General features: G+C 34.1%; 1 protein-coding gene across 1 annotated transcript in view; it reads right to left on the bottom strand.

Moving 5' to 3' along the window:
• Positions 1 to 14,810: 14,810 nt before the first annotated feature.
• Positions 14,811 to 26,969, bottom strand: part of LOC138711711 (alpha-tocopherol transfer protein-like) — a 45,576-nt gene continuing 33,417 nt past the window's right edge. Inside the window, exon 6 of the mRNA XM_069842863.1 lies at positions 14,811 to 15,280. Coding sequence (XP_069698964.1) covers positions 15,129 to 15,280 — 152 coding nt within the window. The 3' untranslated portion in view covers positions 14,811 to 15,128. The remainder of the gene's footprint in view (positions 15,281 to 26,969) is intronic.

Here is a 26,969-nt window from a genome sequence, read left to right as displayed (position 1 = left end):
TATGTTGAGTAATCTGTGTACCATTGTCCTGAATGCAGCATGTTTGTGTTGTGTGGGGTGGTTAGATGTGTTGTGTATGTGTGTGGTGGTGGTGGTTGGTTTTCTGTATATTTTGAAGATGTGTTTATTGTCGACTTTTGTTATGGTGATGTCTAGGAAATTTATGGAGATATTGTTTTCAAGTTCCAGTGTGTATTGGAGTTTTGGATGTATTTTGTTTATGTATTGGTGTAGTTGTGTATTTGTCGTTTGTTTCCTTTGTATAGTATGAGTATGTCGTCTACGTATCTGTGCCAGTATAGCGCCGAGATCTAGTAGGCTTTGAGGATGGTGACGCATAGCACCGAAACAGCTGTAAGCCTCACATGCTTACATAATTAACACGAGTAAGATCGCCATTTATTTATTTATTTATTATACTCCAATTTTACAAAGAACCCTATTTTACCTGAGATAGGTATGTTAGGGTTATAAATACATAATAGTAGGCTAATAATAATAATAATAATAATAATAATAATAATAATAATAATAATAATAATAATAATAATAATATGATATAGGTTAATGAAGTCTCCTATTGAATTAGTCTTACGTGTTAATTATGAAATTAATACACTTTAACAAATCTATATATTCAGCAAATTTGTACAAAGTTTTTTACGTTATACACATGAATGAATGAAATGGAATGAGTTGAAATTAAATCCTAAAATACAATCTTATATTTCTATTAATAAGTTTCATGAAATGTATGCTATATTATAACCTAAGCAAATATCTAATCCTAGTATTCACTAGAATGTAGTTTAAATTTCTGTGGGTTGAAATCTCTGAAGACGTTACACAGTTTTCCGTTAAACATTGTTGTCACAAGTAATTATATACATCACAAACACAAGAACACAAAAATACATCACACTAACATACGGAAAAAAAAGCACATAATTACTACCTACATTCAAGAAATTAAATTACAACATCCCATACAGAACAAATAACACTCTACAAAAGCATCTCAACACACAAACAACACAAACAAACACCACACAGGCGTATACAAACTCAACTGTAACACCTGCAACAACTTCTACATTGGACAAACAGGCAAATCGTTTCAAACAGGTTACAAAGAACACATCACAGCCATAACAAAATTACAAAACACCTCCACATATGCAGAACACATACCAAATGTTAATCACACCCACAGAGACATCACCACAGACATGGAAATATTACACATCCAACCAAAAACGCCAGAACTAACACAGTAGAACAATATGAAATATACACACAAAAAACATTTAATCAATTATTTATATTCAAGTGTTAAAAGCAGTGTACGAAAGTTTCAACATGAACTATAATTGAGGCGTTTAGAAGTCAACATGAGTAACTCCACTTTTGGTTATTTCGGAGTTTCTAAGTTGGCAATGTACTAAATTGACCATATTTTCAGTCGTCAATGTGATTAACTCGATAGTTCAGTGGAGAGCCCACAGAACGCAGTGTTATTCTTGACTACATCACAGAATTAATTATATGCATTTAACTTTAACCTTGAATATCTTAAAATCTTTGGAAAAGGAGTTAATCATGTTGACTTCTGAACGCCTCAATTATTAAAGAGGGCAGAAAATATATATTCAGATTTAGGCTTACGCCTATATTATACTTAAAATTGTGTGAATATCTATTTTATTGCAGTATTACATGTGATAAAAGTTAATAATGTAAAATGGTTTTACAATTAACTACATATTAAAGCCAAGGAAACTATAATTGTTACCAAAATACATAAAAAGGCCGCAGAAAGTATGAGCAGAGAGATTTATGATCGTTGGCAAAGAATATATCCCGTCGATGCTGCTGCCACCTACGGGCAAATTACTTGAAAAAGGCGTCAAATCAGATAATTTCAAAATATCAGGCATACAAGTTACGAAAAGAAGGACATTTCTTGATTTTTTAAATTCCGACCGGACCCCGGACGAAATAATAGTGGACATAAAACACTAAGGGTCGTATTCATAGACATTTTTAGCGCGGGCTTCCGGTGGATGATCAGCGTTTTTCGTATTCATAAACCAGTGTTAGCGATAGGATATGATTTGAATTCTGTACTAGTAACCAGTGGATAGCCGGGGCTAGCTTAGTACGCTCGTAGCACGTGCTGCCAAATGTCTATGAATAGCACCCAGAAGGACGAAAAAATATAGTGGACGGAATATCAAAGGGACGTACGAAACAGTGGACATAGCGTCTGGGAACCAATGAATGACCTTTAATAGTAATATGCGTTACAAGAGCGGTATGTTGACGTTTTCATGGTCGAGGAAAAGATTGAAAAAGCGAAACGTATTTGAGCTTCTTTAATTTCTGAGAACATGAAAATAAACATACCGCTCGTGTATCGTACATTATTTTATGCGAAGATCGTTTATTACATACCTGAAAGACGAATTTCTAATTAGTTGGAATGAAATCTCCATGTTGGTTTCTGTTTAATGACGGCAACTTCGGAAAACCAAAATATCTTTCTTCAACATTGTTGCTGTAAAATGTTTTCTGTGTTTACTATACTCCAGCAGGCCGTGATATACGTCTGTCTTTTTTTTCCCCCCAGTCTATAAATGCGAACTTAAAACAAACGGTAAGGTTATGTAATGATTTATTTTTCATTTTAATATTTTAACAATATTATTTATATAACATATTGCAGTAATAACATCGGCATCTGGAATCTTGTTGATTCTTTCACGGCTTCCTTAATGTTACTTGTATCAGGAATGCAATAAGTTTCGTGGAGTAGTAGACTTTACTTAATTTTTGCAAATATTTAAAAACAATAATTAACATTGCAATTTAGGTGAAATTGCAGTGGTAAGTTTGCAATTTATAATTATTACTATGCTAAACGTCTCTAAAAATAATATGTTAAAAGCCTAAAGCAGTAAAATGAATGTCGCGCTTAAGCGGTAAGAAGAGGGAAATTGTTATGTGTGTTACGTTGGGAATACTGAATGTGGTATTTCACACTTACCGCGTATTGGTTCTGTGCGGAAAACAAGCAAATACGCACGATCTCGCACAAATTAAATTTACATGCTATTGAAATACACTAGAGGGGTAAATGATTCTTCATTAGAATTTCTATCGATATGGACAAAAATTACGGCCCTACTCGGAATAATTACCGCATAAGAGGGTGTTAAACATTTGAGAAAGTTTTTTCTGAGAACACTATCGACTTTTTACCAATGTGGATTACACTTTTTTTGTTACATACAACGTGAGCTATTCGCTCTGAAAATCTGCTGGATTATTTCACTTCCACCCTGTATAGTGACCTATATATGGGTCTTTGAAAGTACCAATTTTATTATCGAGAAAGTACGACAAGAAGAATTAAATTTAGAAAAGCGAGATAGTTCAGAATGTTTTACAACGGTCAAATTTAATGTTTTATATATCCAAGACCTACTTTCATTTGTTCATATCTGAATATGCTATAACAATACAACTTTGGATGGCCTTCGAAATTCTACATAAGCCCAGTTTCAAATTGTTTACAAAAACAAATGTATTCATTTGCGAATAATGAATCCACACTTATCGTTTTCGTAAATTATACAGCTTGTAATTTTTTCCTGTGAATTTCGTTAGAAAAATTTTACTAAGCATTGAATAACAGCATTTTGATACACGCATTACATGCTGCGATTTTTTTAAAAATAACTAATCAAGTTTCTGCTGTATAAATTTATATTTAAGGGCTAACCAATATTTACCCAGCAACGAAAATGTTTCTAAAAAGTGCAGAATCACAGATCTTTCTTTCATATGGGGCAAGGTTGGCACTACTTGCCAGTGGTCATAGATCCAGCTCAAGAAACCATCAGTCTTGGTGTGACAACTTAAAGAACTATCTGCAGCCAAAGAAGAGATAAAGCGCTGGTAATGAAGATGGAGTGAATTTCTCATACTCGATCTGTTTCTTTCTTCCACACAATTTTAAGACTGGTTGAGTTCCATGTAGGTTTCTTCGGAGATACGAGACTCTCAGGAACGTTGATTTGGGGACAATTTCTGCGATATTTTATTATAATTTCTTGTGTCGTAAAACATAAATAAAATAAAACATAATTTGTTACAACTTGAGATGAAATCTTAAAGATTTTCTCCTTATTTCATAACGATATTGTATGAATTACTTGGTTTTAAACGTAATTCACAAAGTTTCGAAGCAATTTTTAAAGTATTGAGTGAGTTATTATTGCACTACAAATGACGAGATACGCGGCGGTGAAGTTGGTACAAAGCGAAGAAACTTCTATACTAATAATAAATCTGTAGCCGAAATTTTTCTGGTAATTTTCGATTTTCCAAAAATAATTGGTCCTAACATATATAATTAACCACCCTGAAACCGAAAATCGCTTTTTTGAAATTTTTGTTTGTATGTCTGTCTGTCTATCTGTCTGTCTGTTTGTTACCTTTTCACGCGATAATGGATGAACAGATTATGAACAGATTTCGATGAAAATTGGAATATAAATTATGTTCGTTGTGACTTAGATTTTAGGCTATATGGCATTCAAAATACATTATTTAAAAGGGGAGTTATAAGGGGGCCTGAATTAAATAAATCGAAATATCTCGCTTATTATTGATTTTTGTGAAAAATGTTACATAACAAAAGTTTCTTTAAAAATAATTTGCGATAAGTTTTATTCCCTCAAAAAATTTTATAGGACTGATATTTAATTAGATAAATGAGTTTTAAAATTAAAATAACTGCATCTAAGGCCGTATAATGAAATAAAAAACAAATGACTTCGTCTATACGGGGCCTTGGACAGCAACAATCGAAAGCTATGAAAGATAGCCTACAGAGAATGTGTCTGTGTTCATATGAAGTAATATCGGAAGCTAAATTAACCGATTTGTATAATTAATTATTATTTCACCATTGGAAAGTGTAGTTTCTCTAGATGGACATAATGCTATAATATTAATACAGTAACTTCTGATATAATATAATATAATATAATATAATATAATATAATATAATATAATATAATATAATATAATATAATATAATATAATATAATATAATATATAATATACGTAATGTAATATTATATAATATAATTTAAGTTATTTGAAGTGTTCAGAACCATAGCGGGCCAAACGCCATTTACTAAATACGTAGAAAACAAGGGTTAAAATTAAGTTATTACCATAATTCAATGGAAACCTATAACAAGTAAAATGAAGTATACACATTAAATCTAAATGATGTCAATGTTCATTAAACTATGGTTGCATGTAATAAAACTTAGAAACATGTTAAAGGAATTGTCATTGCACCAATGAGTGGTCTCTGGACCAATATGATGGCATTTTAATTATTTGAATGCAATTTAAATTAAGTAACATATTAAACGATTTATCCTTCTGTCAAACACGAATGTTCCCTGGATCAAACGTCCTATTTTAATTATTAATTACTTTATATTTATTTATGTACACTAATGTTTGCCGACGATCAGGTTATTATCGCTAAAACAGAGGATGCTTTACAAAGAGCCATTTATAATTTGCAAATAATCGCCTCTGATTTCAATATGGAAATCTCAAAAGAGAAAACAAAAGTCATGGCATTTTCGGGAGAGAACCCAATTCCAAGTAATATCATGATAAATAATACTTTAATTGAACGTGTTAACTCATTTAACTATTTAGGTTATAACCTCTCTTACATCACTGATGAAGATATGTCAAACGAAATATCTAAATTCATAAAAATCACTGGCGTCATTAACGCCGTCTTCAAATCCTCCCATGTTCAGAAACATACAAGGCTAAAGGCATATAAAACACTAGCTCGACCGGTCCTCACTTACTGTAGCGAGGCATGGACAATCAGAAAACCTGCTGAGCAAAGGCTGACGACAGCTGAAATGAGGTTCATGAGACGAACAGCGGGATGCTCTTTGCTGGAACACCGTAAAAATGTGGACATATTGTAGGAACTCAAAATGGATCCTATAGTTAATTTTGTTCAACAATATCGACTTCAGTGGAAAAAACATGTCGAAAGGATGGATCGCACTAGATGGCCTAAACAGATTCTTACTTATGTACCAAGAGGAAAGAGGAAATTGGGAAGACCACGAAAGCGCTGGCATGAGACCGTAACAGATCCTGTAGGGTCTAATACGTGAGGGATATGATAATGATATTTATTTATATCGGGTGCAGCGGAGCGCACGGGTACGGCTAGTAATATATAAATACAGAACACGAAATAAAGAATTTTCTCTTTTGTACTTGTATTTTTTGTGTTCTGTATTTAACTATTGTGTAAATTGTCTTTCTTCGCTTTTGTACCAACTTTACCACGCAGTATCTTTCCATTCGTAGTCCAATAAATAATTCAATCAATACTTTAATATTACATTATGCAACGAGCCTATAATGGTAATAATTAAGACGCGAGTATGTTTATGAAACGAGCGCAAGCGAGTTTCATAATTTTCATACCAGCGTCTTAATTACCATTATAGGCAAGTTTCATACGACTTTTTATGTTCGACCATATTTCTAACTTGAAATTATTCATAAGTATTCATGTTATTCTTATCTGACTGGGGAGCATAACTGACCTTGTGCAATAGTCTACCTCATAAATTGTGACATGTGCGCAGACGCGAAAGTATTGATTTTTCCGAGAAACAAAGTCGACGACCTTGATATAATTTTGAGAGTAATATAAACATTAATCTTGATATAACCTTGAAATTGAATTCAACATTGTAAAACGAGTTGACAAATTGAATTTATTTGAATATTACTTACAATTAACGCTAATTATTATAGTAACAGAACATAACCTTCTGCGACAGTATTGGATTTCCAGCCTCCGTGACATTTCGCTAGTTGTCTTTCGATTGCATATCCGAGAATAATCGATACTTGCGCTTTCATGGCATATTCTGATTGGTTGGAGAACTGAACTTTAATGAATAGGTGTACTTTAATGAGGTCCATTAAAGAGCTCCTACCAGGTGTATAATTACTACATTTCGGCATGATCGGGCATAAAAATAGTTTTATATCTGAATTACGTTTAAAATGCAGTAATTATAGAATATCGTTATGAAATAAGGAGAAAACCTTTAAGATTTCTTCACAAATTGTAACAAAGAACACATGGAAATGTTAAAACAAGATAAGAAATTCTAACGCAATAATTAAACATTCATTACATACTTACAATTTAGTTAGTAGTAGTCTAGTAATAGTGATGGTGGTGCCAGTGGTAGTGGTATTTTTATTTGGTTATTTAGCGACGCTGTATCAAATACTAGATTATTTAGCGTCGATGGGAGTGGCGAAAGCGAGATGGTGTTTGGCGAGATGAGGCGAGGATTCGCCATAGATTACCTGGCATTTTCTTTACGGTTGGGGAAAACCTCGGAAAGAACCAACCATTCCATTCTCAATTAATGATTACACTGAACTGAAAGGAAAAGGTATTGAATATTAAATGTAAACAAACAACAACAACCCTTCTCGTCTCTTACAAACATCTCAAAAAACAAACAGGGGTGCACACATTCGCATACATTGACATATGCCCGTGCAAATACATTTTCAACGGTTACTTAGAAACGACGCGACACGTCAAGAGACATAGGTTGTTTAACAAAAAGGGTTCCTTATTGTTAGATCTATCACCCCTCAGAGTTTGTCGCAGAGATTTTGAATCACCCTGTATATTGGACTAGCTTTTAGGGCAGGGCTGGGCACATTACGTGATTCTGAGAAATGAGCGCTGTGTCCTTTAAAGCGCGGGTCTTGCGAGCGCTGTGACGTAAGCATACTGTACGTCATTCATTGTCGGTGCAGTGGTGATTCTGCAGTATGATGGCGAACTTTGAAGACGGAGCTTCCGCTCATACACTAAAGCGTCCCGCTACTCCCAATGCTTTTAATGTATCATGGGAGGAGGAGTTCTTTTTGGTAGAGAGCAGTGGATTAGCAAAGTGTTTAATTTGGCATAAAACACTCCAACTGATTAAGAGGTTCAATATCCAACGACATTATTCTTTACAACCTGCTACTGAATATGACAAATATGTTGGTAATGAACGCCATAAATTAATACAACTTAAAGAAAATGTTTCTCAGGTACATTATATTAGAGTATCTATTTGATATTTACATTGCATTATAAGTTATTATACATTTAGTAATATATAATTTTAAATTATACAATTATTCTGATATATCATAGTATAGTATATTACAGTTCATGATATATCATATAATATATCATGAACTATAATATACTATACTATGATATATCATAATACTTGTATAATTTAAAATTATATAATGCTAAATGTACAATGATAACTTATAATGCAATATAAATATCGAATAGATACTCTAATGTAATGTACCTGAGAAACATTTTCTTTAAGTTGTAATAATTTATGATCATATATAATATCATATATCATATCATATATCGTATCATATCATATCACATATCGTATCATATCATATATCATATCATATATCATATCATATATCGTATCATATCATATCGTATCATATCGTATCATATATCATATCGTATCATATCGTATCATATATCATATCATATCATATCATATCATATCATATATCATATCATATATATCGTATCGTATCATATATCGTATCATATCGTATCATATATCATATATCGTATCATATGTCATATATCGTATCGTATCATATATATCATATATCATATCATATCATATCATATCATATCATATCATATCATATCATATCATATCATATCAAATCATATATCATATCATATCATGTCATATCATATCATGTCATATCATATATATCATATCATATCTCATATCATATATCATATCATATATCATATCATATCATGTCATATCATATATATCATATCATCTCATATATCATATCATGTCATATCATGTCATATGATATATATCATATCATATCTCATATCATATATCATATCATATCATATATCATATATCATATTATATCATGTCATATCATATATCTCATATCATATATCATATCATATCATATCATATATCATATCATATCATATATCATATCATATATCATATCATATCATATCATATCATATCATATCATATCATATCATGTCATATCATATATCATATCATGCCCCTGGTAGAGGGGCAGAGAAGGCCTGACGGCCTTATCTCTACCAGGTTAAATAAATAAATACTAAATAGTAATATCATATCACATCATATCATACCATATATTATATTATATTGTATTATATTATATCATATTATATTATTTATATTATATTGTATTATATTACATTATATTATATATTAACAGAATGACAATAATGCACTTAGTGAATCGGCTATGAGAATTAGCTACAAAATTTGCCACGAAATTGCAAAGGAATTGAAAACATTCAACGAAGGTGAATTCATCAAGCGATGTTTAATTATATTGGCAGATGAACTCTGTCCACAGCAAGTAGGGGAAGTGGAAGCCATACGCCTGTCTCGTAGAACCGTGGTGAGGAGATTGCGTATGGGTTATGTAAATAAGCCTAATGATTTGTGTGTGTGCATAGAGCGAAGTTTATTTCATTAAATTAATGAGAGTGTTATAAAGTCTGTACTGTACAATGGATTGATGTAATATCCTTATAAACTATTATGTACTGACAGACTGAATGACTAGAACAACCGTGGCTCTTGTTACATTAATGCAGGGATGCTGTAATGCGAGTCCGCCACTGCGTGAGCGTTCTGCTCTGGCTTGGAATTGAAGTGCCTTGCGGAGCGAGAGCAGCTCTGGCCGACTAAATGGAGCCGCTCTCATGCCCGGCCCTGTTTTAGGGTAATGTAAGACTTGGCATAGGTGGATGAAATTGTAAAGTAAGGCAGATGTGGGGTAATATAGAATTTTAACAGGCCTGTCTTGCAGATATATGGGCTATTCCATCTCAAATCGACCGAAATATAGAGAAAATTGACCTTGCAATTTTTAAATACAATGAAACTTTTTCTGTCCGTTGACAACTGTGATACAATGCTTTGTGCAAAGTTTGAGGCATCAGAACTTCATAGTTTTTAAATTTAAAATATTTAAATTTATCGTATTTTCATAAAATTAGCAACTTTAAACTGTTGTGGCTCCGAAACCCTTTCACCCAATGATCAAAATCATAGTTTATTTTGATGCTGAGAAGTTAAAATTTATATTGACATGTAAACAGTTTTTCTTACTTTTTATGGAAATGGATAAATTGAGATTTTTCTTCATTAAGACGCCTTTGCCCACGAAAAAAATATTTTTAAAATATATGGTTAGATTCCGCATTGAAAATACATATAAACACATATTTTTTACTGGTGCACCGTTGATAAGAAAGTATTCATAATATCAAATAAAGAAAATAAATAGTACGCGCGTGAACTAACCAGCTGACTGTGAGGCGGGAGCTAGCCTAGGCAAGCAAGGCCATAAGACATAAACACGTGATGTTTCGTCTAGTAGCGCATAGCTGGACTAGCTTTATCACAAGATTTCATAAACACAGGAGTAAAATGACGCCCAACGATCGCTTATCTTCAGCTCTCGGCCAGTTCTTGCGGTACTGCGCCGTTCAAGTCTACGCGTGTGAAAATAATTTATTTAATACCCTCGAAACTTATTGCCGAGCCACTAAGCAAACAATGCCGAATCCCTCTTAATAATGCAAGTTTTTTTCTCAATATTTTTTACATATTTACAAATGGGCAAAAAGTCTAAAAGTAATTAAAATCAGATTATCTGTCTCTCTGTATACAATAAAAATAAGGATTACTTCTTAACATAACCTACCAAATGTCAGCTTCAAAATGAGCTCTCGTTCAATGTTCTCCAGTAAATGGTTCCAGAGTTCTCAGAGCTGAAAGAGGCTTGTTTTTATAAAATACGCTAAATTTGTCGCTCAATAGTACGAAAAAAGTTTCACTTTCGATAGTATATTTTTTAAAATGGATTATCCTCAGCACCTTGTATGAACAGGGAAAAAATTAGAGTATTAAAAAAATGCGAGGTTTTTTACTGATCGATTTCATATAGAATAGCCCATATGATGGATGAGTAAATATATCATATCATTAACCATATAAAATTTGGAAAACATATAGGCGTTCCACGTGACCAAATTACTGACGAGTTACCTTGGTGATCGGAATGCACACATGGTGAAGTTACTGGAATGCTTCCAGTGCCTCGTTTGGCATGTGAAACACATTTGAGCTCAAACGGCAGTGCACCTGAATAGACCATCCTGCATTTTCTGGATGCAACATTGATCTTGTTATACACACGTATGTGTGATACATTATGTGTGCATCGACACATTAAAGCAGCTTGTGTTCTATTATGAGTTTCTGATCTCTCCCAGTTCCACTAGCGAGCAGTCAGTGTTAAAGTCTGCAGATACCGAAGTGTGAAATTCAGTAATTTCCATATGCTCACGTGCATCAACACATCGTGTGTTCCTGGCATTCATATGCGTTAGCCTATACAGGGACATCATTTTATTTTTACTTCAATTTTTATTGTACCTGAGTTTTTGAATGTACTTCACTCCCACCCCTTCTACTAAGCAAGTTCCAACTCCACACAGAACCAAGACCGCAGATAGTAAGCAGTACTGAGTTACTGGGTATAGTACGTTCCAGAAATATGTTCGCGTTTTCCAGTGACGAAAGAGCTTTCAATATTGAATCATATTTTCGCACAGGTACTGTCCGTTTCCCTAAGTCGCATCCCGATTTCCCCCACCTGCTTCTGCTCGCCCCTCTGTAATAGCTGGGCTGTCTTAGCTCTTTTCTGAAAACATTAATTTGTCTTAGGAATTGGAAGTTTACGTAATATTATACAGCTGTTTAATTTAACTTAAATAAAAGGGCCTCGTTAAGTAATTAACTGTCACGTGATTTCCTCCCTTTCTACAATCCTGCGGCATAACCACTTGGACGGACAGTAGATAGCATGTCTGAGTAATTTTATATTTTCGGGTCGGGCAGAAGTGAAGATTGAATTCACAGTACGTAGAGTAGGTACAGAAATATTTCAACATGAGTTACTAGTACGAAGGACGAAACTGGCAATTGGAATTAGATGCAATAGTCTATAGTGCGATAATATGCACAAAAGAACTGAAGCCTGTATCGAAATGAACGGCCACCATTTTCAAAATTGTATTTAAATATTCATATTATGATTATTTTTCAATTTAACTTCTTTCTCTATATTGTACGCTAATGTGCTGTAGACAGTATAATATACACTGCATAATGAATACGTTCGCATGGATAACTCACTTCGTGAGTAAAAACACTTATTCTTAATATAGTACTGTACTTTGATTAAAGAAAAACCTAACAAAAATCATCAAACTCAAAATCGCGATATTTCCTAGTTTACGTAAATGGATGAACTACTTTTCTTCCATCCTATACCTAGTAGAGTGATTTGTGTTTTACGCCAGTATCATCGAACTCTAGTCTTGGAGGGGGGAGCAAGCGGTGTTTCCGGTTCTCTAAAGGTGTAGACAGGTTAATATTAAAAATGTTAATAAAAATAAAATGATGTCCCTGTATTACAGTAGATACATGGTAAAATTATGATTTAATTGCATTAATTCCAGTTATCAGTACATATTTTATAGGAAATAATAATAGTTGCGTATACAGGGTGATTCACGAGGAAAGATAAAAAATTTAGGATACGATATCTTAGGCCATTTTGAGTGATAAGTTCATATGAACATAGGTCCGTTTTCGAACAATGGCGGAGCTAGATGCATTTTTTTTTGGTAAAACATCTCGCCCCAATGTGAATCAGACGTTACCATATGCTGCTGACGTGAGACGAGGTCAAGGTCGCAATGAATGACGTAACATTGGAATCTGCATTGTGAGCGATGTAGATAAGAGGAAGAAACCAGGTGGTGGGGCATTACAAATGTCCAATCGCCTGTCCTTGTCTGATGTAATGACACAGAACCTGCAGATAACACAAATAGCCTACACTATCATCAATTCACGTCATTCCAGTCAGCTACTACAGTACAGTAGTTATACAGGTACAGTTATCGGAAGTGTTAAGTTGTGTTTTTCAAGATGCCTTATAAATTTTCGACTACAGAATACGCCGATATTGTGTATGTTTATGGTTTGTGTGATGGAAGTTCCTTGCGTGCCGTCGCTGAACATGAACGACGCTTTCTGAACAGAAGGGTACCATATCGAAGAGTATTTACTGTCTATGGGGTTGGATGAAAAACTTGGTATAGCAAAGGAAGGGGAAAACGAGAGAGGCGCTAATCGACCGTATTTTGGATGCGGCATAGAGAACAGTCACGTGCAACTCTCCCGAGCGATGAGCGCGATTCACGCCCGAGCGCAACAGTGCATTGAAGCAGAAGGAGGTACCTTTGGAAATGTGCGAAAACATCGACCCCGACGTCTAGAATATTAGTTATGTATGCATACGTGAATATAAACTTTAAATTTGTCCGTTATCTGTCTCTAAATGCGAGTTAGTACAATGGAATCTCAGAAGTTTTTATGAAATCAAAGAGCCATATCTCCTTAACCGTTCGAAAACGGACATGTATTCATATGAAATTTTTGACTCAGAATGACTTCAGAATTCACATCCTAAATGTTTGAACTTTCTTCGTGAATCACCCTGTATACATACATACACACATACATACACGCAGTTTTAATTTTAATTCTTCATTCATATTCCACGTTTCTACAACACTTCCAACTACTCACACTCAAATAGTACCTACCATTTAAGTAGATAAATTTGTGTCTTCACGATTCTGAGTATAGAGGGTGTTTCCGAGGTGGTGTTACAAACTTTCTGGGTTGATGGCGAAGGGCACATGTATCAATTTGAGATAAGGAACCCTAGTCCAGAAATGACTGAGCCGAACGTTACAAGCAAAAATAGTTGTGTGGAAATGAAATAATTTTATTCCTCTGTACACCTTATTTATGTGTATTTATCTGAACATCTTACACTTACTGTATTCATCTGACGTTGTTTACGTTGTCTACTTACAGTATTCCATTCAGTGCGCTGTCTGAGGGTTGGGGACAGGAAACTACACTAAAGCAATGCAGATAGCGTAATGTGTAACGGACATGGTCGGTCCTGATATGCACGTCTGTAGACAGCAGTGTATGTGTACGAGTTGCAGTGTCCAGTCGATCAGTCCTAGTGAAATGGAGGAGTACATGAGAGCGGAATAAGCAGACCTGATTTTCGAATACGGATGAGCCAATGGGAACAGTAGACAATCTCACAGATTTTATCGGGGACAAGTACCCACGTAGGAGACATCCGGCCCATACCATTTTTCGACGACTGTTCCAAAGGTTAAGGGAAGAAGGGCAAGTGGTGCCAAATTACAATTCCACTTCCACACAACTATTTTTGCTTATAACTTTCGACTCAGTCATTTCCGGACCAGGGTTCCTTATCTCAAATTGATACATGTGCCCTTCACTATCATCCCAGAAAGTTTGTAACACCACCTCGGAAACACCCTGTAGATAAAATAAGTTTTCCAAAAGCAGTAGCGGTGGATCAGAGGAATTGTGAAACAGCCACTAAATGTAAATGCAAGTGAAATAATGATCTGGAAAAGAAACAGTTTTAGGATCTGAATCATGTGTAGCAATGGATTAAAATGAAACTATAACACTATTTTATTTAAATTACAATACAAACCATTTCTGGACGCAATGCCTCAGATACAAACTTGTGAGTAATTGAGCAAGAAATGTTGTTTTAGTAGGTATAATATATATTTTTGAAAAAATTAACTTGGTAATATAATATACACGACATAATGAGAGAATTTTTGTGTAATTATATTAAGTATATTTTTTATATTGTCTTTAGAACTCCGTACGGTTGCAGATTAATTAAATATGGATAATTTAATTCCGGATTGAAGTATATTCATGTAATGTAGAGAAGTCCAAATGTACATTTTACTGCTAATCCAGAGACAGCCTTCTGAAGGAACCTTGGAAACCGAAAATCTCACCGGTGTCGATAGATTTCCCCGGACGTTTGGATTCGTCGGATTTAAGTTGTTCTTGCTTTAAGAACCATTCTCGGTTGGACTCTAGCTTCTTCACCCACATTGCTGAAATAATATAAAATGTATAAATTAAACATTAAATGTAACAACATTCTTGGATGAGTATCTCAGTTGAATATGCGGATGACGTGTATATGTTAGGAGAAAATCCACAAACGATTAGGGAAAACACGGGGATTTTACTGGAAGCAAGTAAAGCAATAGGTTTGGAAGTAAATCCCGAAAGGACAAAGTGTATGGTTATGTCTCGTGACGAGAATATTGTACGAAATAGAGATATATAAATTGGAAATTTATCCTTTGATGAAGTGGAAAAATTCAAATACCTGGGAGCAACCGTAACAAATATAAACGATACTCGGGAGGAAATTAGGGAAGAGTGGGGTAGTATCGGACATCGGGTAATATCGGACAGTGAGTTTCTTTCATCTACCACACGATGATAGTACCTGATTGACATGGTTACGTTTCTGTGATGTCGCATAGAGAAACGTAACCATGTCATTCAGGCACTACCATATGGTGGTAGATGAAAGAAACGCACTGTCCGATATTACCCGATGTCCGATAATACCCGACTCTCCCCTAAACACAGAATAAATATGGGAAATGCCTGTTATTCTTCGGTTGAGAAGCTTTTATCATCCAGTCTGCTGTCAAAAAATCTGAAAGTTAGAATTTATAAAACAGTTATATTACCGGTTCTTCTGTATGGTTGTGAAACTTGGAACAGAGATTAAGGTGTTTGAGAATAAGGTGCTTAGGAAAATATTTGGGGCTGAGAGGGATGAAGTTACAGGAGAATGGAGAAAGTTACACAACATAGAACTGCACGCATTATATTCTTCACCTGATATAATTAGGAACATTAAATCCAGACGATTTACTTTGTGACCTGGTAGAGTGCAAGAGAAGGCCCTATAGCCTTAACTCTGCCACTATAAATAAAGAATTATTATTATTATTATTATTATTATTATAAATAAGTAGTATAGATAAGTAGGATACAGTATAGCAAAAACTAAAACCCTAGCATACCGCTTGGTGAATTAGGGTCTTTTCCACAGATATTTAATAATTGTTGTTATACATCTTGATTACACAACTTTTAACACTGTATCACTTCGGAATATGTATGATAAGAACTTTCTTGTGTTAAATTTTAACGTACCTTGTTAAAATGTTTTCGACCTATTTTGGATCATCTTCAGAACTGGTCGTTGTTGGTCTTGGCGCCTCTTGTTTCCTGTGAGGGTGTGTTCGTAGTGTAGAGTCAAAGAGTGTATGTGTTTTGAAATTGAGTTGTGTGTTGAGAATATCGTCGGTGTCTGTTTTCGTGTGTCTGTATATTTCGTATTTTTCTAGTGTGTTGAGTTTCTGGCTTTTTGGTTGGATGTGCAGTATTTCCATGTCTGTGTTGATTTCTCTGCAGGTGTGGTTGGCATTTGTGATGTGTTCTGCATATGTGGAGGTGTTTTGTAATTATGTTATGGCTTTGATGTGTTCTTTGTAAAGTGTTTGAAATGATCTGCTTGTCTGTCCAATGTAGAAGTTGTTGCAGGGGTTACATTTGAGTTTGTATGAAGTTTTAAAAGGTGTTCCTTATTTTTGGTCTACAAGACCAATATTTTTGTTAAATTATTGAAACTAATGAAAATTATCTTTTTTTCTATTATATTTTTTGTGGTATTTGGGTTTTTTCTACGCCTGTGTGGTTGTATTTGTTTGTTTGTGTTGTTATTATTATGGGCAGGACACATATCCATTCCCTCCCACCGAACATCCTCATATTCATCTTCTTTCACTGTGGCTGTTCCTCGACTTTGGAATTCCCTACCGAGTAATGTCAGGGACTGTCAGACATCAAACCAATTTAAGAATAGGCTAACGAGATATCTTTCTAACAATTCTTGTTAACAATAATAGCTGTTTCAGGTTTCTCAATGTTTAATTGTGATGTACCTCACAGATAAATATCTAAATTATCTCATTATTATTATTATTATTATTATTATTATTATTATTATTAATATAACTATTTCTTACCAGTGTTTATTATTGTCACACTAACATTAGTTATCCAGTTTCATTATTTACTTTCATGTTGTTTTATGATCTAGATATTAATGTAATAACTATGTAAGCAAATGTATTTACTTAGAATTAGAGTCTGGCTGGGCGGAAGAGAAGGCCTACTGACCTTAGATCTGCCAGATTAAATAAATAAATAATTAAATTATTATATAGCACGTATGGGCGAATTCATAAATGCATATCGAGTGTTAGTTGGGAGGCCGGAGGGAAATAGACCTTTAGGGAGGCCGAGACGTAAATGGGAAGATAATATTAAATTGGATTTGAGGGAGGTGGGTTATGATGGTAGATACTGGATTAATCTTGCACAGGATAGGGACCAATGGCGGGGTTATGTGAGGGCGGCAATGAACCTCCGGGTTCCTTAAAAGCCAGTAAGTAATTAAGTAAGTAAATAAATAAGTAATGTATGTTAAATTGCGTCCATCCACTGTGTTTGCACGTGGCATGTGAAGCATGTTGTGAATGTTAGTTAAAGGAGATTAACTACGCATTTCAAGACTGATTAGCTGTGTGCTTATAGCAAAATGTTTTTGATGTACAGCCACCAAGCTTAGCGTCTCTGTGTGTAAGTTGGCGTGAATTCTAGGCGCATCATGTGTACAATTCACAGGAGATTACGCCACTAGCAGAGAAACAATTTACAAATACACTAAAATATATCCACGCCCTGAGCTTTGCAAGTAACCACACAAGAAAGCAGTCTTCTGTAATTGAGAAAATCACACGCGTATCAAGGAATTCCTTTGGTAGGAGGTACTGCTAGCATTGCAAAGTAACTTGCCTTACTTCTGAGCATTATAGACACAAGAAATTGCAGAGCTCTAACATGATATATTGTTAATATTTCCTGCAACAAAAGTAAGTAATTAGAGTACAATGTCCTACAGAATATTTAAAACTTTTCTCCCAACCATACTGACTGCGTGAGTGCATGATTGTGTTTTTCCTTAATAATAATAATAATAATAATAATAATAATAATAATAATAATAATAATCCGTGGCGCTACAGCCCGTGAAGGGTCTAGACCGACCAGCCGACTGCTGGCCTCACGCCCACATGCCGAAGCAGAGGTGAACGATCATCCAACCAGAATGGAGGTATCGTGTGGTTAGCACGATGATCCCCCCAGCCGTTATAGCAGGTATTCGCAACCGGATTTCGCTACCTATCGTAGCTCTCCAAGTGCATCACGATGCTGGGTGGGCACCGGTCCCATACACTGGCCGAAATTTCATGAGAAAATTTCTTCCCCCATGAGGACTCGAACGAGCGCGCATTCCGTAACGCGAGTCCTAAGCAGGATGCCATAGACCACGACGCCACGGCGCGGGACGTGTTTTTCCTTACTGTTACATAATTATATTATACTAGCTTAAATTACCTGGCGTTGCCAGGGTTTTAAATTTTGGTCTATTTCTAAATAAACTGTTTGTTAGACTTATCGGAGACCTCGGCAAGGGAACTATATAAAACCAAAACGAACCATATTTACTTATGTTTTCGCCTCCGTAGTGAAGAATATTAAAGAAAGTGCCACTAATATCCAAAGAAACTGACTAATCGAAATAATTCCATCTCACCTATGAATAGAGTTTTAACAACATTAAGACCTTATGCTACAGGGATATTTAAGTTATTTAACATTGTGATTGATGATAATATTTATCGTACCACGGCATTATGCATTATTAAGCCTTTCTGCCCACAATATATTTAATTTCCTTCAAGGCCAAATTACAATCTGTAACGGATGGATTCTATCAAATACACGGACTTCAGAGTGTTTTTTCAGTAACGGAGGCTATACTCATCAGAATTCACTCTCCTGGAGAATGCAATGTAGAACACTGCCACAACAGAAAATCATATTTTTCTATAAACGGCCAAGTCATTAGTGACCATAACTTATTAATAAGAGACGGGTTAATAGTATTGCAATATTATAATATTGTAATATTATCACAAATATTACTATAACTTATAATAATTGCTTAAAATCGAATGGCTATAATAGCAATACGTAGGATAAAAACGTCATCTTCTTTCGTTTTTCCAGTTAACATTGCCACTCATATTAATTTTCGCATGAGTTTTTGACACAAATTCTTGTTAGTGCATAATTTTGGTGAGTCAATATTTCGCAATAGTAGGTCTACTATGGCTATTCAATATTAAGTAAATTATGTGGTAGCAATCCTTGTAGTTTGAAAGAATTCTAGAATTCAATTGGGTAAAACAGTCTGCTCGCTATCTACAAAACTGCATCGAGGAATTCATAATACGGTCCTGGACTGCTTAAAGATACTTATTGCATGAATTATCTAGTTTTAGCCTTCATGATGTGTAACAACAATGTAATTTAATTTCATGTTAAAATTTCCAAGGCCTCGTGAAAGTCTATGTTGAATACAACAGACAATAATAAAGAACAATTGACTGTAGAAGATTTTGCATTTTAATATAATACATGAATATTTGATCTATTTATTTTTATTTTTTATATATTTAATTAATGTAACTTCCATTTGCACAATTTTAATGTAGCGTATGTTCTTATCCTGGTTATGAAGGTTAAATGTGCAAACTTTGCCACATATCGGTCAAAGCGTGTAGATTTGTATAGAGAACATACATACACATACATACCCACATTCAATTTTATATATTAAGATTATACTAGCCGTACCCATGCGCTCCGCTGCACCTGTTAGAAATAAATGTAAAGTAATTACATAATTAGAACAGGACATCTGGTCCAGGGAACATCCGTGTTTGATAGAAAGATAAATCGTTTAATACGTTATATAATTTAAATTGTATTTAAATAATTAAAATGCGATCATTTTGGTCCAGAGACCACTCATTTGGTGCATGATAATTCCTGTAACATGTTCCTTAATTGTTATTACATGCAAACAATTAACATATCATTTGGTTCAGAGAACATCCGTTTTTGGTACAAGGATAATTGTTTAACATTTTTCTAAATTAGTCTTGAATGCATCCTTTAATAAATCACTCCAAATTAATAGAGTTGATCGTGTACGAAGAAAATTTTTATATTAACCTTACTGTGCATATTTTTCTTTTGTTAATTTATTTTATTCACGCCTTAACATCTGTGGTCATGTCGCGTGTTTAGAATGTGTGGGTATATCAGCAGGCCGTTTTTATTCCTGTTGAGTTCCTGTTTCTATTGTGTGTTGTAGATGGCTTGTGTTCGTTCATGTGCCTGATTATAGACTTTGTTTAATGTTTTTGGTGTTGGTAATTGAGGCGGTGATGAATCATGGCATCTGTCTTTCCAATCCGGCATTTGCCTTTATGACTAAGGGAAATCATGAAAAACCTCAGTCAGATTGGTCGGCCACGGGGTTTGTACCCGAGACCTCCCGAATGCGTGTCTCAAACGCGTGTCTGAGCCAACTCACTCGGTTGTATATCATTGTTTATGCAAAAAAATGACATAATCTACATAAATATTATTTTAAGAACACAGGAAACGAATATGGGTTAATTGTGAGCGCAGGAATGCCATTTCGTGACACCTTTTAAAATAACTCGGCTCTAGTGAGATCTATGGTGAAATGGTTATTTATTATTGGCTCTATGGTTCAGTAAAAATACTCATTTTTACGACAAAACTCTTAACTATTATGTTGTGTGAATTAAAAAAAAATTAAGTGTATAAAATTATAGTAGCCCTATTTTATGAGGATCAAATAAAGTTGCAATAATCAAGTTATATAATATTTCGACAGAATATCAAGTTGAATTGCAATACTTAAACGTTGACGCAAATAAGTAGTGCAACGACGATCACCAGTAATGGAGATCAAAATTTGGCCGATTTGAGATACCAAAACCTTAGCGTCATGACTCCAAGGACCGAAGATCTCCACAGCAAAGGGGACAAAGATATAATTGTCTAAAAGATGAGCATATTTATTGACTTTTTTCTTCACGGCTAATTCAGCAGCAGATGCTGCTCGTCTGGAGGTATTCGGCAAGTGAGATGGAGCTAGAGTGTCAACGCAAGTGGAGTCCCAAATTAAAGATTTTCCTCTAGACCAGGCATGTCAGAAATCAGACTCTGAATGTGCAGTTATGTGCGTGGATCGCCGGTCTGTGCAGACTGCATCATTCAAGGGTTGCTCTTACCCGTTCTTAGCTGGAGGGGTGTACAATAATCTATTCTGCGCTTCTAGGGTTGGATTAAATAGGCATTTGGACATTATAAATACACTTAGCAGAAGGAAAAAACACGGTTATTATCAGTTTCTATACTTGACAATTGTAATACAAGAGACTTTAGGCTTATTGAGTTATACTTGACAAAGAAGTGGTTTGTAAAGCATAATTTATTAAAATGATTTTTATTTAGCATTTGAAGAAAAATAATATTGCAGTAATTTCGAAACAACAAAAAACGAACACAGTATTTCACTTTTCGTAGTAGGTACTAATTATTTTAAATAATAGACCCTATTCTTTCATTGTTCGTCAGGCATTATTATTTATTGGGACCATTGGTACATAAATGTTAAAGAAAATGTACTCCCAATTAATTACATGCAGTAGGACATTGTGAAGTTTTACACTGAAATAATTTCCTTGCTGTATGTCAATATAAATTAACATTAATATTAATAAATGATATAAATTAAGCTTAGAATTTAAGGGGAATTGGACGTTATCGCATGCAAAGTAATGGTAAAAATAGCCTATCTTCAAGCGGTCAGAATTGTAATACTATTTATCACAGCTCTTTCATTTTTTAGTGATATATGTATACACATTAAGCTTTAAAATGAAAGAAGAATGGTTAATCTAGTGTAAATCTTACCTTAAATTAATTTTTTAATTTAATCATATTTTTTATATAAATTCACTACATACCTGTGATTAGGTACACTCTATTCACTTATCATAGCACACACTGAATTAAAATTTTGGCCACTTACTGCTAATAGATACTAAAATATACCCTACTAAAATTATTAAAATATCTGTAATATTATGGGCATACGGCTTATAGTAATCTTCAATTCCTTTTTAATGTATTGACGGTGATGATTGCTATACGCTCTATGCCCATAATATTATGGATACATAAATAATTTTAGTAGGGTATGTTTTAGTATCTATTACCAGTAAGTGGTCAAATTTTCAATTCAATATGTGTTATAATAAGTGAATAGAATGTACCTAATCACAGACATGTAGTGGATTTATAAAAAATTGTGCTTAATTAAAAAAAAATAGTTTAAGGATAAAGATTTACTCTAGAGTAACCATTCTTTTTCATTTCAAAGCTTAATGTGTATACATATATCACTAAAAAAATGAAAGAGCTGTGATAAATAGTATTATATTTATGACTGCTTGAAGAGAGGCTTTTTTACCATTATTTTGTATGCGATAATGACCAACTCCCCTTAAATTCACATATAGTATATTTAGAAAACGTTGAGAGCAGTATCGACAAGTTGGAAGCGTTACTGAAAGAAATTAAAAGTGTAGTTCACAAGCTGTGAAGCGACGATATTCTATTTATTAATGTGAGTATATTAGAATAATATAGTGACGTGAGATGGAAAATTTTCCATTATATATTATATTTTTCCAGAAAATTTTCCCGCCTTGCAAATAGTTGCTTTCTTCACTCCTTACAACCTCAAGAGCCTTAATGTATTCCTCACTATATTCTCATCACTTACCAGCTTATGAAATGAAAGTCAAGTCATCTAATCTTTGATGGCTGTGTTAGTACAGACTCTAAAACAACGCCAATGTCAAGTTCGTTTTGCCGTGAGAGTACTGATTAACTTTACTAATCTGATCTAAACTGTCACAACACTATTACCCCGACATGGGCTGATGAAAGTCTTTCATTTTAAAATAATTATTGTTGGCTAAGGAAAACATTATAACAATTATGTTATATGATTCGTAATTTCTCTTCTCCGTTATCTGTGAACTCCTCACTTTATTTATCATAACTCATTCACAGACAGCCAAATCAGTACCCGTACTCAAACTGAGTTACTGAAACAAAAGCTGATATGCTGTTGCAGGTCTGTACAGCCCTGTCGCGTTCCCCTCCAAGGCGATTCACTCCCTCCAGGTAGGGGAATAGAAAGTGCACATCGCACAGAGACTACTGCACAATGTGCAGGGTTTTGACATGCCTGCCCTAGACCATGGAATTAAGGTGAGACCATCGGGTTCGTGTACCATCCGCGCGACTGGTGGTTCCAAAAGAGACGGGATGCCACAAGAAGTCAGAGATCTTTTAATGATATCATTGAGTGATGTATGTCTGGGAATGCGACCCTTGCTCCTCGCACAGCTGAGTGCATGATGACCGTAAATATCAGCAGTATAGTGCTTAAACCTTATATTGGCAAAACTTCATTTCTCACACTAGTTTATTAAACCGTGTCGGACTGTAAAGAAAACAACTATCGCAATATTCATATTTTATACATTGTACAATCTATATAATATATAATTTGAACTGGTAATGGAAATTACGGGAAAACGGCTGAACGGATTTTAATGAGTGACCCCTCATTTTCATGCCTGCCATCCAAAGTTTTTCGGAAAAGTAGTAGTTTTCAGTGAAATGTCAATTTTCCTACATAATTTTCCTATTTTCCAAAATCCATCTGTTGTCAGTTTTGATAATTGTTTTATTCAATCATGGCCGACATGATTGAATTTCAGAACAAAACACACACTACAATAAACAATAGGCTATTACACGAAGGCCATGACCTGCAGGATTGCCGACGTATTTAGAGCTCAATTCAATTTGTTATTAAAAACTGATTCTGTAGTGTATAATTTTCTGAATACAGCTGTGTATTGGATATTCAAATCTACGAAACTTGAGGTGGTTTGATGACATTATTACCATTAAAAATTAAATATTATTATAGTTAATATCATGATGCATCTATTTTTTTATTAATTGTACATAATATTGATGCTATATTGATGACATGAAAGTGAAACGTTTTGTGGTTATGTAAGTAAATGTAGAGAATATCTTAATTTAGATCTTCATTTGTTACTTAGTGGCTGCTATATATAACTACAAAACTTAAGTAAGATAATAATATTGTTATTAAAAATCAAATATTTTTATACTTATTAACCCAGTGGGGTTGGGTCTTTTTCATATACTTAATGGCGGTGTAGTGTAGATATTGATATGTGTCATTGTCTTCAGTATTGGCTCGAGAGAGCGCAAAAATTACAGTTCCTAAGAAAAGATAAAAAGGTATTACTTACTGATAATGTAAGAGGCCTAGAAAATTTTGTAGTCTCCAGATCGTTTCAGCAAGATCTCTTAGTAGGATAAAATGATTTTACGCTCTACATTTCAAGTTCTACATGCAGCAGCTATACGAAAATGCTATTGTTCGAAAGCTTAGCAAACATGACATTCTTTTAACTTTTGCCTACAATCCATGACCTGAAATAGCTACTGCTATCGTCCTGACATTGATACTTGCGTTTTCGCGTTGAAACTCAAAAACTGAAGTTGGATAGGTTCAAGAAAAAGTATTTGGTCTAAAAAAATCCACTCAGAGGGAGTATGTTTCATTATTATGGAAGCAAATAACTATCAAAAAGACAAGTATTCTTCATTGAAAATAAATCTGAAAAATGTTTATTTGAACGTCTAACGAACTTAGTTTGCAGCAGCATTTGCTGCACAAGCCACTAGTAATATATAATTTGAACTGGTAATGGAAATTACGCGAAAATGACCCCTCATTTTGAAGCTTGGAACCCAAAGTTTTTCGGAAAAATAGTAGTTTGCAGTGAAATGTCAATTTTCCTACATCATTTTCCTTGTTTCCAAAATCCATCTGTCGTCAGTTTTGAGAACTAATTAATTGCATTCACGGCCGACTTGATGTTCGCTTCCTTAAGCGAAGCGAGCATCAAATCGGCCGTGTTGCATTTCTGAATAAAACAAAACACACTAAAATAAACAATAGACTATTACACGAAGGCCATGACCTACAGGATTAGTTCAGACGGCTCAGATTCTTTCCCATCATAATGAAAATATGTCGATCTTCATTTGTGCAATTTTTTGATAACGTATAAAAAATAATTTACAGGTCTGATTCTCTGGTCTGTAGTTTTCCGAGTACAGCTGTGTATTGGATATTAAGAACTACAAAACTTAAGAATGTTTAATGACATTATTACCATTAAAATTAAATATTATTATAGTTAATGCAACACATAATGCTATACTGATATATATTAAAGTGAAACCTTTCGGGGCTTTATGTAAGTAGACGCAGAGAAAGAATATTTTATATTAGTTCTTCATTTCTATAATTTACTGAGTAACGGCTATATAATAATTATGTTACTGAAAACTATAAAACTTACATAAGGTAACAATATTGTTATTAAAAGTGAAATGCTTTTACAATTATTAATCAGGTGGTGTGGGTCCTTTTCATATATGTAATGGCAGTGTGATATAGATATTTATATGACTGATTCTCTAACGTTCCTTGGTACTAACTGAGTCATGCTTCCTATTTTAGCTGCGTCTTTAAACTACATCAAAATCAATTTCATATTTCTTTGGTTTAATTGGTTAGATTTGTGATCGCTGCCAACCATATTTTATTGTAGGAAAAATAGCATGCCATTTCACTTCTTGCTACCGTGGTGAGTGAATTTATTTCCCGCAACCAGCAACGAATGAAACACTGAAGCTGCCAACGATTTACGATGGACAATTTTATTTAGGGCACATATAAGATTCTACAACTCTGACATATAATTCGCCTCATTTTCCACATCTCAGCAATAAATTTCTCACAACAGCCTATATTAAAGAAAATATACGAAATAACATTCATTGTTACACAAATTAATGCAGCACTATTTGATAGATCAGTATTGTCTGGAAGAAGCGCAAAAAATTACAATTCATAAGAAAAGACTTACTTATTGATAAAATATGAGGCCTACAAGATTTTGTAGTCTCTTGATCACCTCAGCAAGATGTCTTAGTGGGGAAAAAGTGATTCTGTCCTCTACATTTCAGGGTAGTTCACGAAACATGCAGCAGCTATACCAAGATGCTAAGTCTTTTGTTCAAAGCTTGACAAACCTTACATTTTCTCAACTTTCACCTACAATCCGCAATGACCTGAAATAGCTACTGCATTACTCCCACATGAAAAACCCACGGATCATCCTGACATAGTTACTAGCGATTTCGCATTGAAACTCAAGAACTGAAGACGGATAGGTTCAAGGAAAAGTATTTGTCAAAAAAAAAACATTTAGAGGGAGTATGTTTCACTATTATAGAAGCAAATAACTATCAAAATGTCTGGTATTCTTCATTGAAAATAAATCTGAACAATTTTTATTTGGACTTTTTATGAACTTAATTTGCAGCAATTGCTGCACAAGCCACTAGTGTTATTGTATTGTGAAATTTTAATCTTCCTACCAATTTTTTTCTATTGTTCTATTAAAACTAGTGGCCTGTGCAGCAAATGCTGCAAACTAAGTCCATTAGACGTTGAAATAAAAAATTTTTCAGACTTATTTTCATTGAAGAATACCGGACAGTTAGGAA

Source organism: Periplaneta americana, chromosome 13, assembly GCF_040183065.1.
Source record: "Periplaneta americana isolate PAMFEO1 chromosome 13, P.americana_PAMFEO1_priV1, whole genome shotgun sequence".
NCBI lineage: Eukaryota > Metazoa > Arthropoda > Insecta > Blattodea > Blattidae > Periplaneta > Periplaneta americana.
This window is presented reverse-complemented; position numbering and strand designations above follow the sequence as displayed.